Source organism: Chiloscyllium punctatum, chromosome 9 (genome assembly GCF_047496795.1).
Source record: "Chiloscyllium punctatum isolate Juve2018m chromosome 9, sChiPun1.3, whole genome shotgun sequence".
Lineage (NCBI taxonomy): Eukaryota > Metazoa > Chordata > Chondrichthyes > Orectolobiformes > Hemiscylliidae > Chiloscyllium > Chiloscyllium punctatum.
This window is the reverse complement of record NC_092747.1, coordinates 20622823-20642147: the sequence shown is the minus strand read 5'-3', so window position 1 is coordinate 20642147 and position 19325 is coordinate 20622823. Positions and strand designations below refer to the sequence as shown.

Here is a 19325-nt window from a genome sequence, read left to right as displayed (position 1 = left end):
TTGATATTTCAATAAACTAGACTACATGGGGCTCAGAGTCTAGATTAGAGTGGTGCTGGAAAAGCACAGCAGTTCAGGCAGCATCCGAGGAGCAGGAAAATCGACGTTTCAGGCAAAAGCCCTTCATCAGGAATACAGGGGCTCAGAATCAATGTTGACAAATCCCAGGGTTCCTCCCTTCAGGTTTCCCAGATCATAGCTAGGAGATTAGTTGTAAGATGTGATTATATATGACCAACGTCAGGCTGTTGCTTGACTTGTCTGGGACTCAGGGCTCTCAAGCCTGGCCCAAGACCCCCACCAGTTAGTGGGGTTAACTGTGGGTTAGGAGGGTTAACTGTGTAGATACGTCTTTCAGGTCCCTGGGTCAATTCTGGGTGATCTTCTTTTTGTATTCTAAGCAGTATTGGAACAACCTCTCGGCTGTTCCAGAGGGTAGTTAGGAATAAACCACATTGCTGTGGGTCTGGAGTCACGTGTGGGCCAGACCAGGTAAGGATGGCAGACTGACTAAAAACCACAAGAACTGCAGATGCTGGAACTCAGACACAGAAACAGAAATTGCCAGAAAAGCTCAGCAGGTCTGGCAGCATCTGTGGAGAGAAATATGAGTTAATGTTTTAGGTCAAGTGACCCTCAGAACTGATAGTAGTTTAAAAAATACAGAAGATAAGATGGGGAGAGAAGGTAAGGGATGAACAATAGTGGGGGATAGAGCCCACAGAGAGAAAAGAAAAGTTGGACAGACAAAGGAATAGATAACAATCCGGCTAGGCGGGTGAATAGCTATTAATGGAGACTGTTAGTGACTAACAATAAATCGTGTGTAACAGCAGACTGTGTGATAATAAGGCCTGGTGTGTGGGGGTTGGGGTAAGGACACAGGGGAGCTCAAGCCCTAAAGATGTTGAACTCGATATTGAGTCCAGAAGGCGGCAGGATCCCCAAGCAGAAAATGAGGTGCTGTTCTTGCAGCTTGTGCTGAGTTTCATTGGAGCACTGCAGCAAGCCTGAGACAGAGAAGTTGTCCAGGGAACCGGGTGGGGGGTTGAAGAGGCAGGCAACTGGAAGCTTAGGGGCAGACTTCCCATTCGAAAGACTTTTGGGGAATCAACCACAATCACAGCCTAGGTTCTAAACTCTTGCTTTTTCTTCCATATTTATCAAATGAATTTAAATTCCTCCCATGCTGGAATTTGAACCGATGTGTCCAGAGCATTATTTTTGGTCTGTTAAGTCCATAATGTTCCTGTCAGGCTGAAAAAGTGCAGCAAAGCAGTTATGTAGTGAGAAATGAGGGAGGATAGGATGAGAAAGGGGAATGAGATTAATTCCATGAGAGAGCCCCCACCCACAGCTGTCATGGCTGCTGAACTACAGCCTTTCATCCTTCATTGGAGGGCCTGTCCCTATGCAATCACTGCCTGCTACCATAATCGTATTAAACCTTCAGAAGGCATAAAATATGGGCTGGGAGGGTGGGAATTGACAGAAACAAGTGTCTGCTGCCCTCTGACAATGACAAAACATGCTGTAGCCAGCCACACAAGCTACAAAGACCATTTGTTTTCCCAAAGAGTGGATCAACAATCTTTCTTCCCAAAGATAATAGCACTGTCAAAGACAGATGCCAAAATAAATAGTTACAGGCCCAAGATTTAAAACTTCAAGACCTATTGTTGGATATTTCCATTTATACATTTTTCATTGCCAGGACTGCCATCTCAACAGGTTCAGATAGCCTTGTGGATATCGATGAGGGTGGAATAGTGTGAACAGTGGAATCGCCACAGAACAGATACAAAAGTGGAAACCTTGTACAGGGGCTGTCTTTCCCCACCGTTCCATCATGAATCAACATCGCTCACCTGGGCCAGTGGAACTGTTGTCATGTTAGTGTTGTAGGGCCTCTTATTGGCCTCAGTACCCTTCCAATTGTTGTTCTTTGCACAGCGAGCCTGTGTCCTGCCATTAATACTGATAAAGTGAGGTGGGCGTGTCAGGAACCTGCTGCATGGAGTCCACACCTGGAACTGCTCCTGACGATAGGTTTCTGACAAGGGCATGCAAATCTCACACCGATCATTAACCTCCTTGCTGAACTGCTCCTGTTTGTTTTGTAAGTGTTTCTCTGACCGTCCAACCCCAACTCCTCTGGAAACATCATTGTTCATCCATGATTAAGGCTTGCTTTCATTTCAAAAATATACAACATTGGAGTTTGATTCTATCCAAACAAACCAAAGGTATCTCTAACTTGGACCAGACTATATTTACATATATATGAGGTAGCAGGAGGGTCCGGGAACTGAATGGATCCCCATTTACCTTCAGTAGGAAGACCTCAGATGATGATCTTTCCACACTGCAGCCTGGCGGCGGCTGCCTCAAGCTTTAGTATGCCCCTCAGCATGTCGTCCTGGACCTTGAAAGGTGCTAGTCTGCAACTCTCGGTCGAGATCAATGCCTTGTTCTTGGACACCAGCAAGTTTTGGGCCGACTAAAGAGTGTCTTTCATCAAGTTGATGATCCTCCAGGTGCAATCGATGTTTGTCTCTGTGTGCATCCCTGAATCCAGTGTCACATCCTTGAACTGTTCATTGCCTTGATGTTCTTTATCGTTGTCCCTGCACTGACAGTCAACAACTGCCTCCTTTGATTCGCTGTAGCTTTCCTTTAAGAGGGACTACTATCTCTATAAGTTGGAAGCTAGCTGAGTTGCATTCTGGCTCACATACTGTTGGTCCTCTTATTGTGTTTAGCACGAGATGGTTGTGTGGTCATATTGGACATTAGCTGTAACCATGGAAATGAGGAGGTACTGTGAAGGTTGTCAGTGGACTGAGCCTGAAAATGGCAAGCTCTACACCCAAAGACCGACTTTAATGATTCTTCCCAAAAGTGGTAGTTAGCATTGAAATGAAGACAATTTATTTGATCAGTAAATTCTGTGAGCACGGACTTGACAGCAACTTGGTCGAATTAACCATAATTACGAGATTAGACTTGTTTTCTGCTTAAAGACCAGTAAGAAAGGGTTTAAACTAGTCTGCTTCATATTAACTTACAAAAATTGATTCTTAATGTCGGAAATGCTCTTTCAATCCACTTATGATGTATTACTTAAAAGATATTGAGTTCCCAAAGCTTGGAGTATAATACAGTATATACTTGACAGAAATTACATATTATTTGCCGATGCAGTGGGGCACTGATGATGCAAATTCATGTTGCCTCTGCCACAATTTCAAAGAACAAATCCACCCTAATTATAATTGTGAATAAGCTGAAAGGTCACTTACAATTATACTGATTGTTTGTTTGTGTCCAACTGTGCACAGCTGCTGATGTCAGAGACTGTACTCAATTTAGTTTGATGGTGTACAAAGAGGAAACCATTTTACAGTCCAGTGAACTGGTTCACCTGCCTTCTGAGGTTTCCAACCTTCCAGGATTGTCCAGGCATCTGCCAGAAAGCAGAGATTAACATAAGAACATACTAATTAGCAGCAGGAGTAGGGCCATGTTGTCCTGTGAGCCTGCTCCGTCATTTGATGACTGTGGTTCATCTCATTGGCAACCTCTCCTTTCCTGCCTGCCCTTTATATCCTTTTGACTCTTTGATCAGTCAAGAATCTATCCAACTCAGTCTTTACAATGCCCAACGTCCCCACCTCCACCGCTCCGCGGGGAAGCAAATTCCACAAACGAGTGACCTTCTGATAGAAGAAAACTCTCCCAATCAGAAACAAAAACAGAAATTGCTGGAAAATTTCTGGCCACTGGACCCGAAAGTTAACTCTGATTTCTCTCCACGGATGTTGCTAGTCCTGCTGAGTTTTTTCACCAATTTCTACTCTCCTAATCAGAGATCAAGAGAATTTTAAAAACCAAAAGAAGTTCCGATGCTGGAAATCAGAAAGTAAAACGGAAATTGCTGGAAAAGCCCAGCAGATCTGGCAGCATCTGTGGAGAGAAATTAGAGTTAACTTTCGGGTCCAGTGGCCAGAAAGTTTCCAGCAATTTCTGTTTTAGTTTCTGATTTTCAGCATCCACCGTTCTTTTAAAATTTGCCTAATCTTTGATGGGAGAACCCTTAATCTTAATATCCTCTAGTTCCAGTCTCACCCCCATGGGAAAACATCCTTTCAACATTTACTCTGTCAAGTCCTGTCTGTATCTTATATGTTTCAATAAGTTCATCACTTGCTCTTCAATATTGTCCAATCTGCATAATCTGTCCTCTTAACATTAAGTGCCTGGACACAGCAGGGAGCAACAGGCGAGAAATTTGGTTGCCCATCTTCTAGGCTTTCATGATGGCCATACAGATCAAGGTAGACACCATGCAAACTCCATGTATCCATCTACACAGGAATAGGCCATTCAGCCCCTCGAGCCTTAACAGCCACTCGGTGAGATCTCACCTGAATGAATTGTTGAGTAGCTTGAATCGCTGTCATGTTTTACTTCTGCACTGTCCCGTGTCATCTGTGCACAATATGGCGGCCTGTTTGCAGATCGTGTGGTGCAGCCATCCTGATCTTGCCCAACACAAGCTGCAACTTAAAGGGACACTGCACAAAATTGTTACAGCAAGGCAAGCAGCAAAAAAGATTTCAATTTATTTAGGTGACCCGGGATGTTCAAAAATGCTTTGCAGCCAATGTAGTACTCTTGAAGCATTGCAAGGTTAGGAGGTACAGCTGCCAAATTGTCAAAACATGTGGTGCTGGAAAAGCACAGCCGGTCAGGCAGCATCTGAGGAGCAGGAGAGTTGACATTTCAAGCATAAGCCCTTTGTCAGGAATGGGTGCTGCCTGACTGGCTGTGCTTTTCTTTTCCAGCACCACACAGTTTGACTCTTATCTCCAGCATCTGCAGTCCTCACTTTCTCCTAGCAGCCAAATTGTGTACAGCAAGCTTCCACAAACAAATAGATTGACCTGATAATGTAGAGTCATGGGGTTGTTCAGCACACCTATCGGTCCACCTCACGTATGTCAACCAGGATGAATTATTCTAGTCCCATATGCCAACATTTCACCCATATCCCTCTAAACCCTTCCTACCCATGTACCCATATGTTTTTGATGGACTGATGGATGGTAGACAGGATGCCAAGGATATCTCTCCTGCTCTTTATCCTATTCAGCCGATGGGATAGTTCACATCCACTTTTCGGACAAGAGGGCCCCCAGTTTGTCTTTTCATCTGAAAGATGGCACTGCCCACAAGGTTGCCACCTTTTAGTACTGCACTGGAGTGTTAGCCTAAACTTTCAGGCTGAAGTCCAAGGCAGAGACTTGAAACCAGGTTCTTCTAACTCAGAGGTAAAAGTACTATCAACTGAGCCATGGCTGTCTGGAATCCATGCTGATGGCTATGGTACTGGAGGCACTTGTGAAAGGGAGGGGAAACTGTACAAGCAAAAAGACCATCAGGAACAATTTTTGGAAAGGGTGACCCAGAAAGGTAATCTCCCAACGTCTGGAACTAAGGATCTCACACCAGCACCTCATGAAGTCAAATAACCTCATGTGGGAGATCGAGGTCAGTGAGTGCAACATCACTTGATATCTGCGACCTACGTTAACAGTAACCTCTCATATTGCTCAGTACACCACACCAATGGTCCGTCCACCAATTACTCACCCATCAGCACTGCCTTGACATCATGATTTATACCTGATAGTCAGACACTCACCTCATTCTCTGAGCAACAAAGCTGGCACCTCACAATGACTCTCCACTATCTCCATATATATTGAGCTTCAACCATGATGGACATGTCATCTAGACACAGTGTGACACAACACTGACAAGCTATTCTGTGTGGGAGAAGGTGGAATAGTTTAGAAGGAGGGAAGAGCTGGTAGGGGACATCAGGTGTTTCTTCTGATCACAATGTGCTCATTGCAATAGGAGCTCTGTCTTCTGGGTGACAATACATTCCTTCCTGCCTGATACTCCCCTTCTCTGCTCCGTTTATACCCTCATCCACCTGTTCCCAACTGCGGGTGAGGAAAGAGGTAACAGTACAGTGTAGACAAACAAGGCCATGTCACTTGACCTGACACACACAGCCCACAGCTCAGACACTGGGAGCTGCACCTTCCTAAGGAAGATGGCATTATATTGTAAACAGCGCGTGGCAAGGCCTTGGCATTTGTACCAAGCCGGGGGAAGGAAGATTGCCAGTTGTACAAAAGGCTACTGAGGAGCTAGATGAGGACCAGAAAGGGCATTTTGAAGGAGTAACATCCAGGAGAACACTGATGGGTATTTATACCATGTTGCCAGTCTGGTCTGCTACACAGCCTTCTGTCAATGCCAAGGATCCCAGAGGAAGTGGCCTCTCAGTTTTTTTCTCCTGCTGCTTTAGTTCCTGTTCCCTGTTACTCTGCACATACAGAAGCACAGCTGACCAACCCCCATATATGCTGCATGCTTTGCGTGGACCATTCAGCCACACTGCCCCTATCCACCTCCTTCCAGAGCAGTAACACTCCCTGGCAAAACTCCACCATCACCAAAACATAACAGCAATCACAGCCTGGCCCCCTTAAATAGTGCTACTGCACGACCTGTCTTGCAACTTGATGGTCTCGGGTCAATAATGCAGACTCTGCCTGGCTATTCAGTGTCCGAGTTTCCAAACCCCCGAGTCGCATCAGCTGGTTGGGCTTTGTGATGCAAGGACACTGAATCTGCATCTTTCAGTGCACACAGGGATATGCACCTGCAAGTGCCCTTAACCTGGCAGAATGCCACCCCAGCTGTGCAAGAAGTGGCAGCTGGCAGAGTGGGCACTAAGCAACAGCACACTTTCCAGTTTAATGACATGTGTTTTCTTCACATTCTTTGACCATGTCTATTTATTAATTACAAAACCATTGTCAGTGAGGCAAAAGGTGGTTTACTTGGGCAGTCAGGTCAGAGGCAAGAGGTCAGCTTTCAAACCTCCAGGAATAAATCCAGCTAAAGCTGCCAACCTAGAATCCAGCTCTTTCCAGTTTACTGTCAGTCTGAAAGATTAACCTTTTATCACAAGCCTCCACAGGGAGTAAAACTTCAAATGTTTTTTTGTCTGCATTATTCTGTTTAGAACTAGTGATAGGAAGGGTCTTTGCAAAACATTGGTGAATGGTCTTTGTCAGTTAATTCTGCAATTTGTGGCCATTTGGTTGATAATTTCCTTCAAAATATAAGAGCAGCTGTGACCCTTACAGCTACCATGAGAAGTTGGTATGATCTGCACAAATTGATTTCTGCAGGAGATCTGCTCAAATTGCCCACTGTAGTTTTGGCTGCAGGAGCAATGGAAACCCCACCAAAATGTTATGTGTGATAAATATTCCATTTGTCAGATACCTTGTTTCAAGTCAAGTATTTTCCAGATTCCTAACTGTAGCATATAGAATCCTTACATGCAGAGAGAGGCTGTTCAGCTCATCAAGTCTGTGCTAATCCTCAAAAGAGTTACCCAACCCCCCATCCTATTCCCATAACCCCAAACTCCCCATGGCTGGTCCACCTCACCCTCACATCTCTGGACAAACTACGGGGGAATTTAGCCTGGCCGATCCACCCCAGCTGCACATTTTTGAACTATGGGAGGAAACCAGAGCATCCAAGACAAAACCCACACAGACATGGGAGAGCATGCAAATTCCACATAGACAGTCATCCAGGGCTGGAATCGAGCTTAGGTCCCTGGCATTGTGAGGCAACAATGCTACTGTGCCACTGTGCTGTACCATTCCTTGGATTTCTCTTGAGTTTGAACAGCTTGAAACCTTCTACAGCAGTACCATTTGGTGATGGAGTCTCTTCCTTGTTCCTAAGTACCTGACCAATTACCGCCTAAAGGTGACAATTTTCTCCTCTGATTGGCTCATTCCAACTGACTGAACTGAGTGTGCAGAACCCTTGCACTGTTCTCTGTGGCCTATTAAAAAGCTCACAATAATTCTGGGCGGCACAATGGCTTGATGGTTAAGACTACTGCCTCACAGCACCAGAGACCTGAGTTCAATTCTAACCTTGGTTGGCTGGCCGTGTGGGGTTTGCATGTTCTCCCTGGGTCTGTGGGGGTTTCCTCGAGGTGCCCTGGTTTTCTCCCACAGTCCAGAGATGTGCAGGTGAGGAATGTGCAGACTGGGTGGATCAAGGATGGGATAAGGGGAGTGAGTCTGGGTGGGATGCTGTTGGTGTGGACTCGATGGGCTGAATGGCCTGTTTTCACACTAGGGATTCTAAAAGTAGAAGGCTTACCCTTGTTTCTAGACAGTATTTAATATAATTGATATGTTGGAACAGTCAAGTATAGTATCCCCTTAAAACTCTCTTGAATGTTATCATTTTCACAGATTGGTAATATAAAATTGTATAAATAGTATAAAACAAAACATGGTTTTCATTATGGTCAGAAATAACATTTGGGCCACAGAAGTGTTAGGTGAACACCATCTCCAACTAAAGAGAATCAGACCATCTCCCCTTGAAATTCAAATGCACTATCATCACTGAATCCCCTCTATCAACTTCCTGACTTTTACTATTTACCAGCAACTTGCCTGAATGAGTGCAGTTCCACCAACACTTGAGAAGCTTGGCATCGTCCAAGACAACTTTAATACTCGGTTTCACTTGATCCATGGTATTAAGCCTTTACAGCTTTCACCAATTCTTACTGTCATTGTGTTTAACATGTAGAAGATGCATCAACTCATCAAGCTTAATTTGACAGCACCTTTTAACCCCCCAACCTCTGATACTTGAAAGGACAAGGGCAGCAGATGCACGGAAACACTGCTCACCCAAATGTTCAGGCCAGGGCACACATCATGTTGACTGATCATGTTACTGATCCTATCCTGGTCAAAACCCTGGATCTCCTTCCTAATAGCTCTATTGGTGTACCTACACCATGTGAAATACAGTGAAGCTTACCAGTGGGCAATTCATCTGAAATTGCCAGAAATGGCCAAATCCTGTGAAAAAGTTTTTGAAAATTGACATTGCTCAAATTGGTGCAAAACTTCAAATTTACACCCTTACTGTTTGTCAATACGAATCACTCAGAAAAGATCGTTTGTTTACTAATTTGATTTATTATTGGCACATGTACCTAGGTTCAGTGAAAAGTTTTTGTTTTGCGTGTAGTACCAACAGACCATAGCATACAAAGTGCATTGGATAATAGAACTTAGTGAAGAACACTATGTTACAGCTGCAGAGAAGGTGCATAAAGTGCGAGATTAACTGCATTTGTTTAACAAGCTTTGAGTCTTTTACGCTCCCCCCCCCCCCGCCACTTTTTGTTTAGATTACTTACAGTGTGGAAACAGACCCTTCAGCCCAACAAGTCCACATCAACCCGCCGAAGCGCAACCCACCCAGACCCATTCCCCTACATTTTATCCATTCACCTAACACTACGGGCAATTTAGCATGGCCAATTCACCTAACCTGCATTTATTTTTGGACTGTGGGAGGAAACCCATGCAGACACGGGGAGAATGTGCAAACTCCACACAGTCAGTCTCCTGAGACAGGAATTGAACCCGGGTCTCTGGCGCTGTGAGGCAGCAGTGCTAACCACTGTGCCACCGTGCTGCCCTCGTAGAGCATTGTTCATAACCAAAAGGCAAGAACACTTGGAAGCTATAACTTATGCTTTTCTTTGTAAAGATGTTACAAATATGAAGTATTATATTGCTTTGTTTGCATTGTCTCCTGAATGTGGAGTAAAGTTAATGAAGAGGTCATGTGACCTGTTCTGAATCTTGCCTGACAATGAACCCTTGGTTATATTAGGTTAAAGAAAGGATGGACAGGGGGACCTGGTTGCTGGGCTGTTATAGGTAGCCTGTCAGTTTCCAAGACAAGTAAATTTTGGAAAGGTCAGGTCAATTATTCTTTGAAATATTGGTTTAATTCCAAGATAGAATGGAATTGTGGATCTTGAAGATAGCATTTCTACTGGATACGATATACCTGTGATTCGCATTATCATTGGATGATTGAGGACACTGAGTCTGTATTTCCAAGAATTTCAAGCAATAAGGGGTGGAACTTAGTGAAACTTACAAACTTCTTACAGGGTGCATGTTGTTAAGATATTTAATTGGCTATGAATTTAAAGCCAGGGATGTAATCTCAGGGTGGTTTCATTGAAGCCATGGATTTAGAGGAATTTCTTCATTCAGAGGGTGAGAATTTTTGGAATTCTCTACCCCAGAATGCAATGGAAGCTCAGTCATTGATTCAAGAAATAAATTGATACATTTCTGGAAACTAAAGCCATTGAAAGTTGTGAAGGTAGTGATGATTTGGAAGTGCCGGTGTAGGACTGGGGTATGCTTTTATTCCTGATGAAGGGCTTTTGCCCGAAATGTCGATTTCGAAGCTCCTTGGATGCTGCTGTGCTCTTCCAGCACCACTAATCCAGAATCTGGTTTCCAGCATCTGCAGTCATTGTTTTTACCACCTTATATCCTCTGATAGGCAAACGTCAGGTCTGCAGATGCTGGAGGTCAGAGCCTAGATCAGAGTGGTGCTGGAAAAGCACAGCAGGTCAGACAGCATCTGACAAGCAGGAAAATTGACGTTTTGAACAAAAGCCCTTCAACAGGAATTCATCAGGTTCCTCCACAAACACCCGATGAAGAAGCAGCACTCTGAAGGCTGGTGCTTCCAGATAAACCTGTTGGACTATAACGTGGTGTTGTTTGATTTTTAACAATGAAGATGGTGCATTGATATGAATGATAGGCCATGATCAAATTGAGTAACAGAGCAGGTGCAACAATCCAATTTGCCCATTCCTGTCTTTTTATGTACCTGTGAAATGGACCTTGAGATGCAAATAGTCGAAAGCAGCTGAAACAACAGGAAAACAGAAATAGACAGGAGTGGCTGTGTCTCTTGTAGACCATGCAGAATGGAGCTCACACTGGGATTGAAGAGACCACATTTATGAGGATTTATATGGGGTTGGACATTTACGCTAGCTTTGATTGGAGGAAGGGATCCCTAGATTAGCCTTCACCGTTAGATTTACTTCAGGGATTAGAAGTCATTCAGCCATAAAAGAAAAAAGGAAACACGTTAATGAAAAATGAGATTAGTTTTGGACTGGTTCCTGGATAATGAAGTGAACACTTCAATGACAGAGAAAATGAAAATCATGGAGGGATATGTTCAGATTTTAAATGAGGAATTTTTTTCTATCGTTTAACATATAAGTTGCCTGCTGAATTGTGCAAGAGCAATTGTCCATTTCACTTTCTTATTACAGTAAAATCTTTACAACTTCAAATACAGTCACTTTCTGTATGTTCAAATATGTTTTAAAATCTTATCAGCTTTGAAGCAGTTTGTAGCAGTAGTGGTAATATTTTTCTTAGCACATTTTATTGTGAAGTGCATAGTAGCAAAAATCAAGATCAAAATGGAACTCAACCTATTTCTCCAAGTGATATCAGACTTAGAAATTTAACCAAATCACCAAAAATAATTTCTTCTTGGTTATGTAATGACAGATGGTGTCTGAGAGCTATCTTAATGCCTTGATGTATTGAAATGCAGTGACCATTATGGTGGTAAATGCCAAATATGCATGATGTTCAAGATCTAATTACCTTGCAGCATACAGTAACATATATTACTCAGTAATGAAGTGTTGATTATCTCTCAGTACATTGACAGTGATTACATCTCTGATTATCCTTGCAGAATTAAACCCACCCACCACCATCCAGAGATCATAGGGCCAAGATACAATCATGTCACCACATTAAAGTTAACACATTTACGTAGATCTTATAAGCTTCGGAGTTAAAAGTGTAACTTACCTTACACTCATAAAAATATACCTTTAAATCATGTTACAAAGCTGTCCTTTATTCTCTGAGATATAATAGTGCGTCACTTCAGTTTTACTCTCCTACTTGTATTATCAGGTAAACCACACTAATAAGAAACAAAGACATACACCATTTACAGTCACACAGACAGAAGTGTGTCTCTTGTAGACTATGCAGAATGGAGCTCACACTGGGATTGAACAGAGCACATTTGTGGGGACAGCAGATGCACGGAGAGTTTTACATCCAATGAAGTATGTTTGAAGTGTAATTACTATTAGGTAAACATTGATTGAGGTAAAAAAAACTGAAAGTACTACAGATGCGTAAATCAGAAACAAAAACAGAAGATGATGGAAAAGCTCTGCAGGCCATTCCATCCCCACAATACTTCAGTGAGTAATTTGTCATTTGCTGATCGAGCCTGCCCTTGTGGAACACCGGGGAGCCATCCCAAAGGAGTTTACAGCTACTTTCCCAGCATCTGCAACTCTCCAACCCACTTCCCATTGCTGGGAACATTGCTGCCATTCCGTACTTTATGCTGAGTATTACAAATTGAGGTTTTTAACATCCAGGATTGCTGACATTCAAGAATTCTCCATGGCTCGTTGGTCACGCTCTCAGTGGTGAATCAGAAAACTGTGGGTTTAAGTGCACTGTGGGTATCCATAAAACCTTCCTGGTGCATACTATTAACAAATGATATTGGTATAAACATGATAAAGCTATAGAAGGAGAGGTGACTTCAAAGCCTGTCAGATTGTTGATCAGCCTGCAAGTTATTCAAGGACTTTTAGCATGTTCTCCAAGAGACATATGTGAAGATGTGAAAATAGCAATAATCACTGGGTCTCATTCGATATACTGGCTGTCTAATTTTCTGCTCAGTTTGGATGGGAAGCTGTTTGTCAGCCTTTTGAAATGGAGTGGCGCAGATAAAGGGTAAGGATGGAGGGTTCTATGAAAAGGGTGAAATCTAGCCTTTGTAAGTTCAGAAGACTCCCCAGGGTGGGGAGGGGACAACATCAGAGCAAGGTCATCAACAGATTCTGGACCCTCTGCAAACTAGCCTTCACTTGGCAGAAACACACAGTGGCTTTCCTGTTCACACACAAGTTAAAATGGCTGTCAGACACCAATGCTTTCATTGGGTTCCAATAGGGAAAGGTCAATTATGGACCTCACTGGTTGTCGGTGGCTGAATAAGCCACCTGTACAGAGATGCCCTTTAAAATTAGAACTGTCGTGATTTGGCCAGCTATCCATTTGGCAAGTAACCAAGGAGATTTAACTGCCGTCTGCTGGCTTCAACCAGGGTGGTAAGGTTAAAATCCTTTGCAAACTATTTTCCAGCTTCTTTTTAATTCTCATTGAAAATAGTTATTTATATAATGATAACAGTCTTATCATTACACGTTACTAGTAGACAAATATTCTCTCAATTTATTTGCAAACCTTTATCAAGTAAACTGCAGATAAGTAAACTGCATATAAAATAAATCAAGTTATAAAATATTGTATATGAGGTGGGAAATGAAATAATGTATTTCACACTGACTGACTAAGTGACTCACTGATTAAGATTTTTGAAGAAGTAATAAAGTAGATTGATAGAGGCGGAGTGGTGGATGTGATCTATATGGAGGAGAAAGTGAGGACTGTAGATCTATATGGACTTCAGTAAGGTGTTGACAAGGTTCCTCATGCTGGACTGGTCAGCAAAGTCAGATCACATGCAATACAGAGAGAACTGGCCTTTTGGAAACAGAACTGGCTCAAAGGTAGAAGACAGAGAGTGGTGGTGGAGGGCTGCTGTTTAGACTGGAGGCCTGTGACTAGTAGTGTGCCGCAAGGATCGCTGCTTTTCATCATTTATATAAATGATTTGGATGTGATCATAGGAGGTCTGGTGAGCAAGTTTGCAGATGACGCCAAAATTGGAAGTGTAGTGGACAGCAAAGAAGGCTACCTTAGAGTACAATGGGGTCTTGATTAGATGAGCCAAAGGGCTGAGGAGTGGCAGATGGGGTTTAATTTAGATAAATGTAAGGTGCTGCATTTTGGAAAGGCAAATCGGGGCAGGTCTTATACACTTAATAACAATGTCTGGGGAGTGTTGCTGAACAAAGAGACGTTGGAGTGCAGGTTCATAGCTCCATGAAAGTGAAGTCGCTGTTTGACAGGATAGTGAAGAAGGCATATGGTATGCTTGCCTTTATTGGTCAGTGCATAGAAGTTGGGAGGTCTTGTTGTGACTGTACATGTCATTGGTTAGGCCACTATTGGAATACTGTGTGCAATTCTGGTCTCCCTGCTATAGGAAGGACGTTGTGGAACTTGAAAGGATTCAGAAAAGATTTACAAGATGTTGCCAGGGTTGGAGGGTTCGAGCAATAGGGAGAGGCTGAATAGGCAAGGGCTGTTGTTTTCTCTGGAGTGCAGGAGGCTGAGGGGTGACCTGATAGAGGTTTATAAAATCATGAGGGGCATGGATAGAGTAAATAGACAAGGTCTTTTCCCCAGGGTTGGGGAATCCAAAACTAGAGGGCCCAGGTGTAAGGTAAGAGGAAAAAAATATAAAAGGGACCTAAGAGGCAACTCTTTCACGCAGAGGGTGCTGCGTGTATGCCAGAGGAAGAGGTGGAGGCTAGTACCATTGCAGCATTTAAAAGGCATCTGGATGGGTATATGAATAGAAAAGATTTAGAGGGATATGGGCCAAGAGGTGGAAAATGGGACTAGACTTATTTAGGATATCTGGTTGGCATGGATTCGAGGACCGGAGGGTCTGTTTCCGTGCTGTACGTCTCTATGACTCACAGACACATGAAAGAATAGGTTAGAATTGAAGATGGTGGAAACAAGGTGATCTCATTGATTGAAATTTTTGAACGATTAAAGCTAGGGGTGAGCAATAAGTGCTGACCCAGCCAATGATACCTACATCCCATGAATGAATAGAAAAAAAACCAAACCTGAACCCCACAATTTAGAACACCATAAAGTATTCCAGTTTTCTTTTAAAATCTACGGCTGTACGTATGCATTTTAATAAAGGTGGAATAATGGTTGATGTTACTTTATCTAATAATCGGAGGATCTGGACTAATAATCTCCTGTGACACAATTAGTCAGCGGGTTTGTCTTTAATGAAAGGTTGATGATTTGAGACCACCAAGGGATTGAGCTTGTGCTGTTCTCACTCCATCAGCTTTCAAGGGATTCTTGTGATAAAGTGGTAGCAATCCTACCTCTGAACCTAGAGACCCGGTTCAAGTCCCACCTGTTCCAGCAGTGTGTCGCAATATCTCTGAAAATAGACAAGCCATTTCGGACCGAGATGAGGAGGAACTGCTTTACTGACAGGCTAGTGAACCTTTGGAATTCTGTCCAGCCAGAAGACTGTGGAAGCTTAGTCAGTGATTTTAAGGCAGACGTTGATGGATTTCTAGATGCTAAAGACATCGCACAAGAATGTGGTAGGTGGTTAGTCATAATCTAGAATAGCAGAACTGACTCAATGGGCTGAATGGTCTACCCCTGTTCCAATGTTCTTACCAAGTTGTTACTTAACCAACCTTTACAGAAGTGGAATTGTTACCCTGACCCAATCTGGACTGTATGTTATTTCAGACCTACAACAAAATGGTAACAACGCTCTGAAATGACTGGTAAGTCTCTCAGTCATGTCCATTAAATGGATGGCACTGTAGGAATTCCTTCACCACATGCAATGCAGCAGTCCTGGGAGACAGCTCTCCCACCTTACTAGCCCTACGAGTGACTCTCTAACCTCTGAGTGAATGTATTTAACAGAAACTATTCTGAGTCACAGGTAGATAGGATAGTGAAGAAGGTGTTTGGTATGCTTTCCTTTATTGGTCAGAGTATTGAGTACAGGAGTTGGGAGGTCATGTTGCAGCTGTACAGGACGTTGGTTAGGCCACTGTTGAAATATTGCACGCAATTCTGGTCTCCTTCCTATCGGAAAGATGTTGTGAAATTTGAAAGGGTTCAGAAAAGATTTACAAGGATGTTGCCAGGGTTGGAGGATTTGAGCTATCGGGAGAGGCTGAACAGGCTGGGGCTGTTTTCCCTGGAGCATCAGAGGCTGAGGGGTGACCTTATAGAGATTTACAAAATCATGAAGGGCATTATTGTATAAATAGATAAAGTCTTTTCCATCAGGTGAGGGAGTCCAGAACTAGAGGGCATAAGTGAAGGGTGAGAGGGCAAAGATATAAAGGAGACCTAAGGGCAACTTTTTCACGCAGAGGATGGTACGTATATGGAATGAGCTGCCAGAGGAAGTGGTGGAGGCTGGTACAATTGCATCATTTAAAAGGCATTTGGATGGGTATATGAGCTGGAAGGGTTTGGAGGGAAATGGGCCGGGTGCCGGCAGGTTGGACTAAATTGGGTTGGGATATCTGGTCGGCATGGACGGGTTGGACCGAAGGGTCTGTTTCCCTGCTGTACATCTCTATGGTTCTATCTCTCAGAAGTTAATTGTGATCCAAAGCATAATTAGAAGGTTCACCCTCTCTTTTCGAAGCTGCTCAGTAAGTGTTGCTTTCTTACATATGTGGAATTTTGTTACCCTGTGTTCAACTCTGCTGGATTTACTAGGTCTTGCCTTTGTTTTGCAGGAGTACACCATTGACATCTTCTTTGCTCAGACCTGGATTGACAGTCGCCTGCGGTTCAACAGTACGATGAAAATTATCACTCTCAATAGCAACATGGTTGGATTCATATGGATACCAGACACTATCTTCAGGAATTCCAAAAAGGCAGATGCTCACTGGATCACCACACCCAATCAGCTGCTTAGGATATGGAATGATGGGAAAATCTTGTATACTTTGAGGTGGGTTGGGAACTATCTGATGACATCTATTTAAGTAATTGGTTTGTGTTATTCATAGTTTGGGGGAGGGGCGGGGTTTGACCTAGTGGTATTATCGCTGGACTATTAATTTGGAGATCTGGAGTTCTGGGGACCTGGGTTTGATTCCTACCATGACAGGTGGTGGAATTTGAATACAATAAAAATCTGGGATTAAGAGTCTAATGTTGACAATACATCCACTGTTGGAAAAACTCATCTGGTTCACTAATGTACTTCAGGAAATAAAACTGACATCCTTACCTGGTCTGGCCTACATGTGACTCCAGACCCATTTCAATGTGCTTGACTCTTATCTACACCCTGGAATGGGTAACAAATGCTAGCCGAGCCTGTGATGGCCTCATCCTGTAAATGAATAAACAAAGCAGTTGGGTCCACACTGGTTCTGATCCCTCTCCCACATACAGTACCTTTTGGTTTTATTCATTCAAGAAATGTGGGTATCACTAGCTGGCCCAGCCCATCTGTAATTACTGCTTGAGCTGTTCAGCCATTTCAGAGGGTAGTCAAGAGTCAACTGCATAACTGTGGATCCGGACTCACGTGGAGTCCAGACCAGGAAAGGATGGCAGATTTCCTTCCCTAAAGGAATTTGGTGAACAAGGTGTGTTTTCACAAGAACTGACAGTGGGCGCATGGTCAGCATTAGGCTAGTGTTATTCCAGATTCTCATTGATACAAATGTCACCATTTGCCATCAAACTCATGCCCCAGAACCTTAACCTAGCTCTCTGGATTCCTAGCCTAGCAACGATACAACTATGGCCTCAAGTCTTCCTATCCCCCTATTGAATTCCAGTCGAGGGAAGGAGATTGGAGGATTTTCTTCTGCACCACCACAAATCAAGGAGACTCCTTTGCTGACTCGAGGACATACTGTTTATTCTGGGTTTTTTTCTAAGGCCTTGGAGGAAATTATACCAATTAAACTTAACATGAGTCCTACTGAGAAAACACCAAACAAGAAGGTAATTGATCCTAAAAGATGTAAATGACCATTCCAAAGCCATGCATTGCTCTACTGGAGCAGAAGATGACATTATTCTTCACTGAGCACTGGCTGAGCTGACACTTTACCACAAGAGAAGCTTGGCACACCTCCAACATTCCAACTAACAGTTCAGGGCGAGTACTGCTGAATCATCCTTTTAAGTGCAGTGAAGCTGCCCTGCACATTACCATGTGTGATGGGAAGCAACAACAATGTAAAAGGAGAAAACTGAGGTTCAGCTCCACCCCAGAAATTCCAACTGTCTGAAAGAGGACAATAAGGCTTTTGATGGAACTCGTTATCATGTGAATTTAACTTGAACTCCAGTTGTTTAACTATCAGGACAAATTGAACAAACTGAGGGCGAAACTTTCGATTGTTAAGAGATAATCCATTTGAAGAGAAATGAGTGTAGTAGATTATAAGACCACAAGATGGAGGATCACAAGTAGGCCATTCCTTCTATCAAACCTGCTTTGGCTGATCTGTTAGTTTTCAATTCTATTTTCCTGCCTTTTTCCCATAACCCTTGATTCACTTACTGATTAAAAATCTGTCCGTCTCAGCGTTGACTTTAATGATGCCCCAGTAGAGAATTCAAAAGATTCACTGCCCTCCGAGAGAGAACATTTCTTCTTATCTCTTTTTTAAATGGGGAGCTCCTTACTGTGAAATTATGCCCTGAGGTCCTAGACGCCCCTACAAGGGGAAGCAGCTTCTCCGCATCTGCCCTGTCGAGCTCCCTAAGAGCCTTAAACATTTGAGTAAGGTCGCTTGTTATTTTCCTAAAATGGCTCGAGTGATCAAATGGGGTTCTGCAGGGATCAGTGGTGGGGCCCTTGCTGATTGTGGTACATACAAACAATTTAGACTTGAGTGCAGCAACATGAATCAGTAAGTTTGTGGATGATATGAAAGTTGGTTTGGTGGTAAATAGTGAGGAGTATAGCCCCTGATTCCAGGAGGATAAAGACTGGCTGGTGAGATGGCCTAATCAATGAGAACTGAAATGCAATCTGGATAAATGTGAGCTGATTTAAACAGGACAAATAAGGCAGGGGAATACATGATGAAAAGTAGGACCCTGAGAAGCACCAACAATCAGAGGGATTTTGATGTGCAGGTCCCTTCAGATAACAGGACAGTTAGATAAGTGGTTGAGAAGACACGCAGGATACTTGTCTTTATAAGCCAGGATGTAGAGTTTGAGAGCATAACAGGTTGTACTTGAGTTGCATAAAAATTTGACTAGACCACAGCTGGAGTATCATGTGCAGTTTGAGAATGCACTCGAGAAGGTGCAGAGGAAACTAACCAAGATGCTGCCTCAGCTGGAGAGATTTGATTGTGAAGAGAGATTGGATAGACTGCAGCTTGGGGCAGAGGTGTCTGAGAGGGGACATGATTGAGAAGTATAAAATTATGAAGATATGAAGAAACGTTTCCCACTGGTGGAGAGAGCAATGACCAGGGGTCATCACTTGATGGTAGAGGGGATGTGAAGATTTTTATTACACCCAGGGTATGGTGGAAATCTGGAACTCAG

At 43.2% G+C, this 19325-nt stretch overlaps 1 protein-coding gene across 1 annotated transcript in view; it reads left to right on the top strand.

Annotated features, from left to right (window-relative positions):
* Positions 1–19325, top strand: part of gabrg3 (gamma-aminobutyric acid type A receptor subunit gamma3) — a 657746-nt gene that overhangs the window by 182128 nt on the left and 456293 nt on the right. Inside the window, exon 4 of the mRNA XM_072576994.1 lies at positions 16526–16746. Within this exon, the coding sequence (XP_072433095.1) occupies positions 16526–16746 (221 nt within the window). The remainder of the gene's footprint in view (positions 1–16525; positions 16747–19325) is intronic.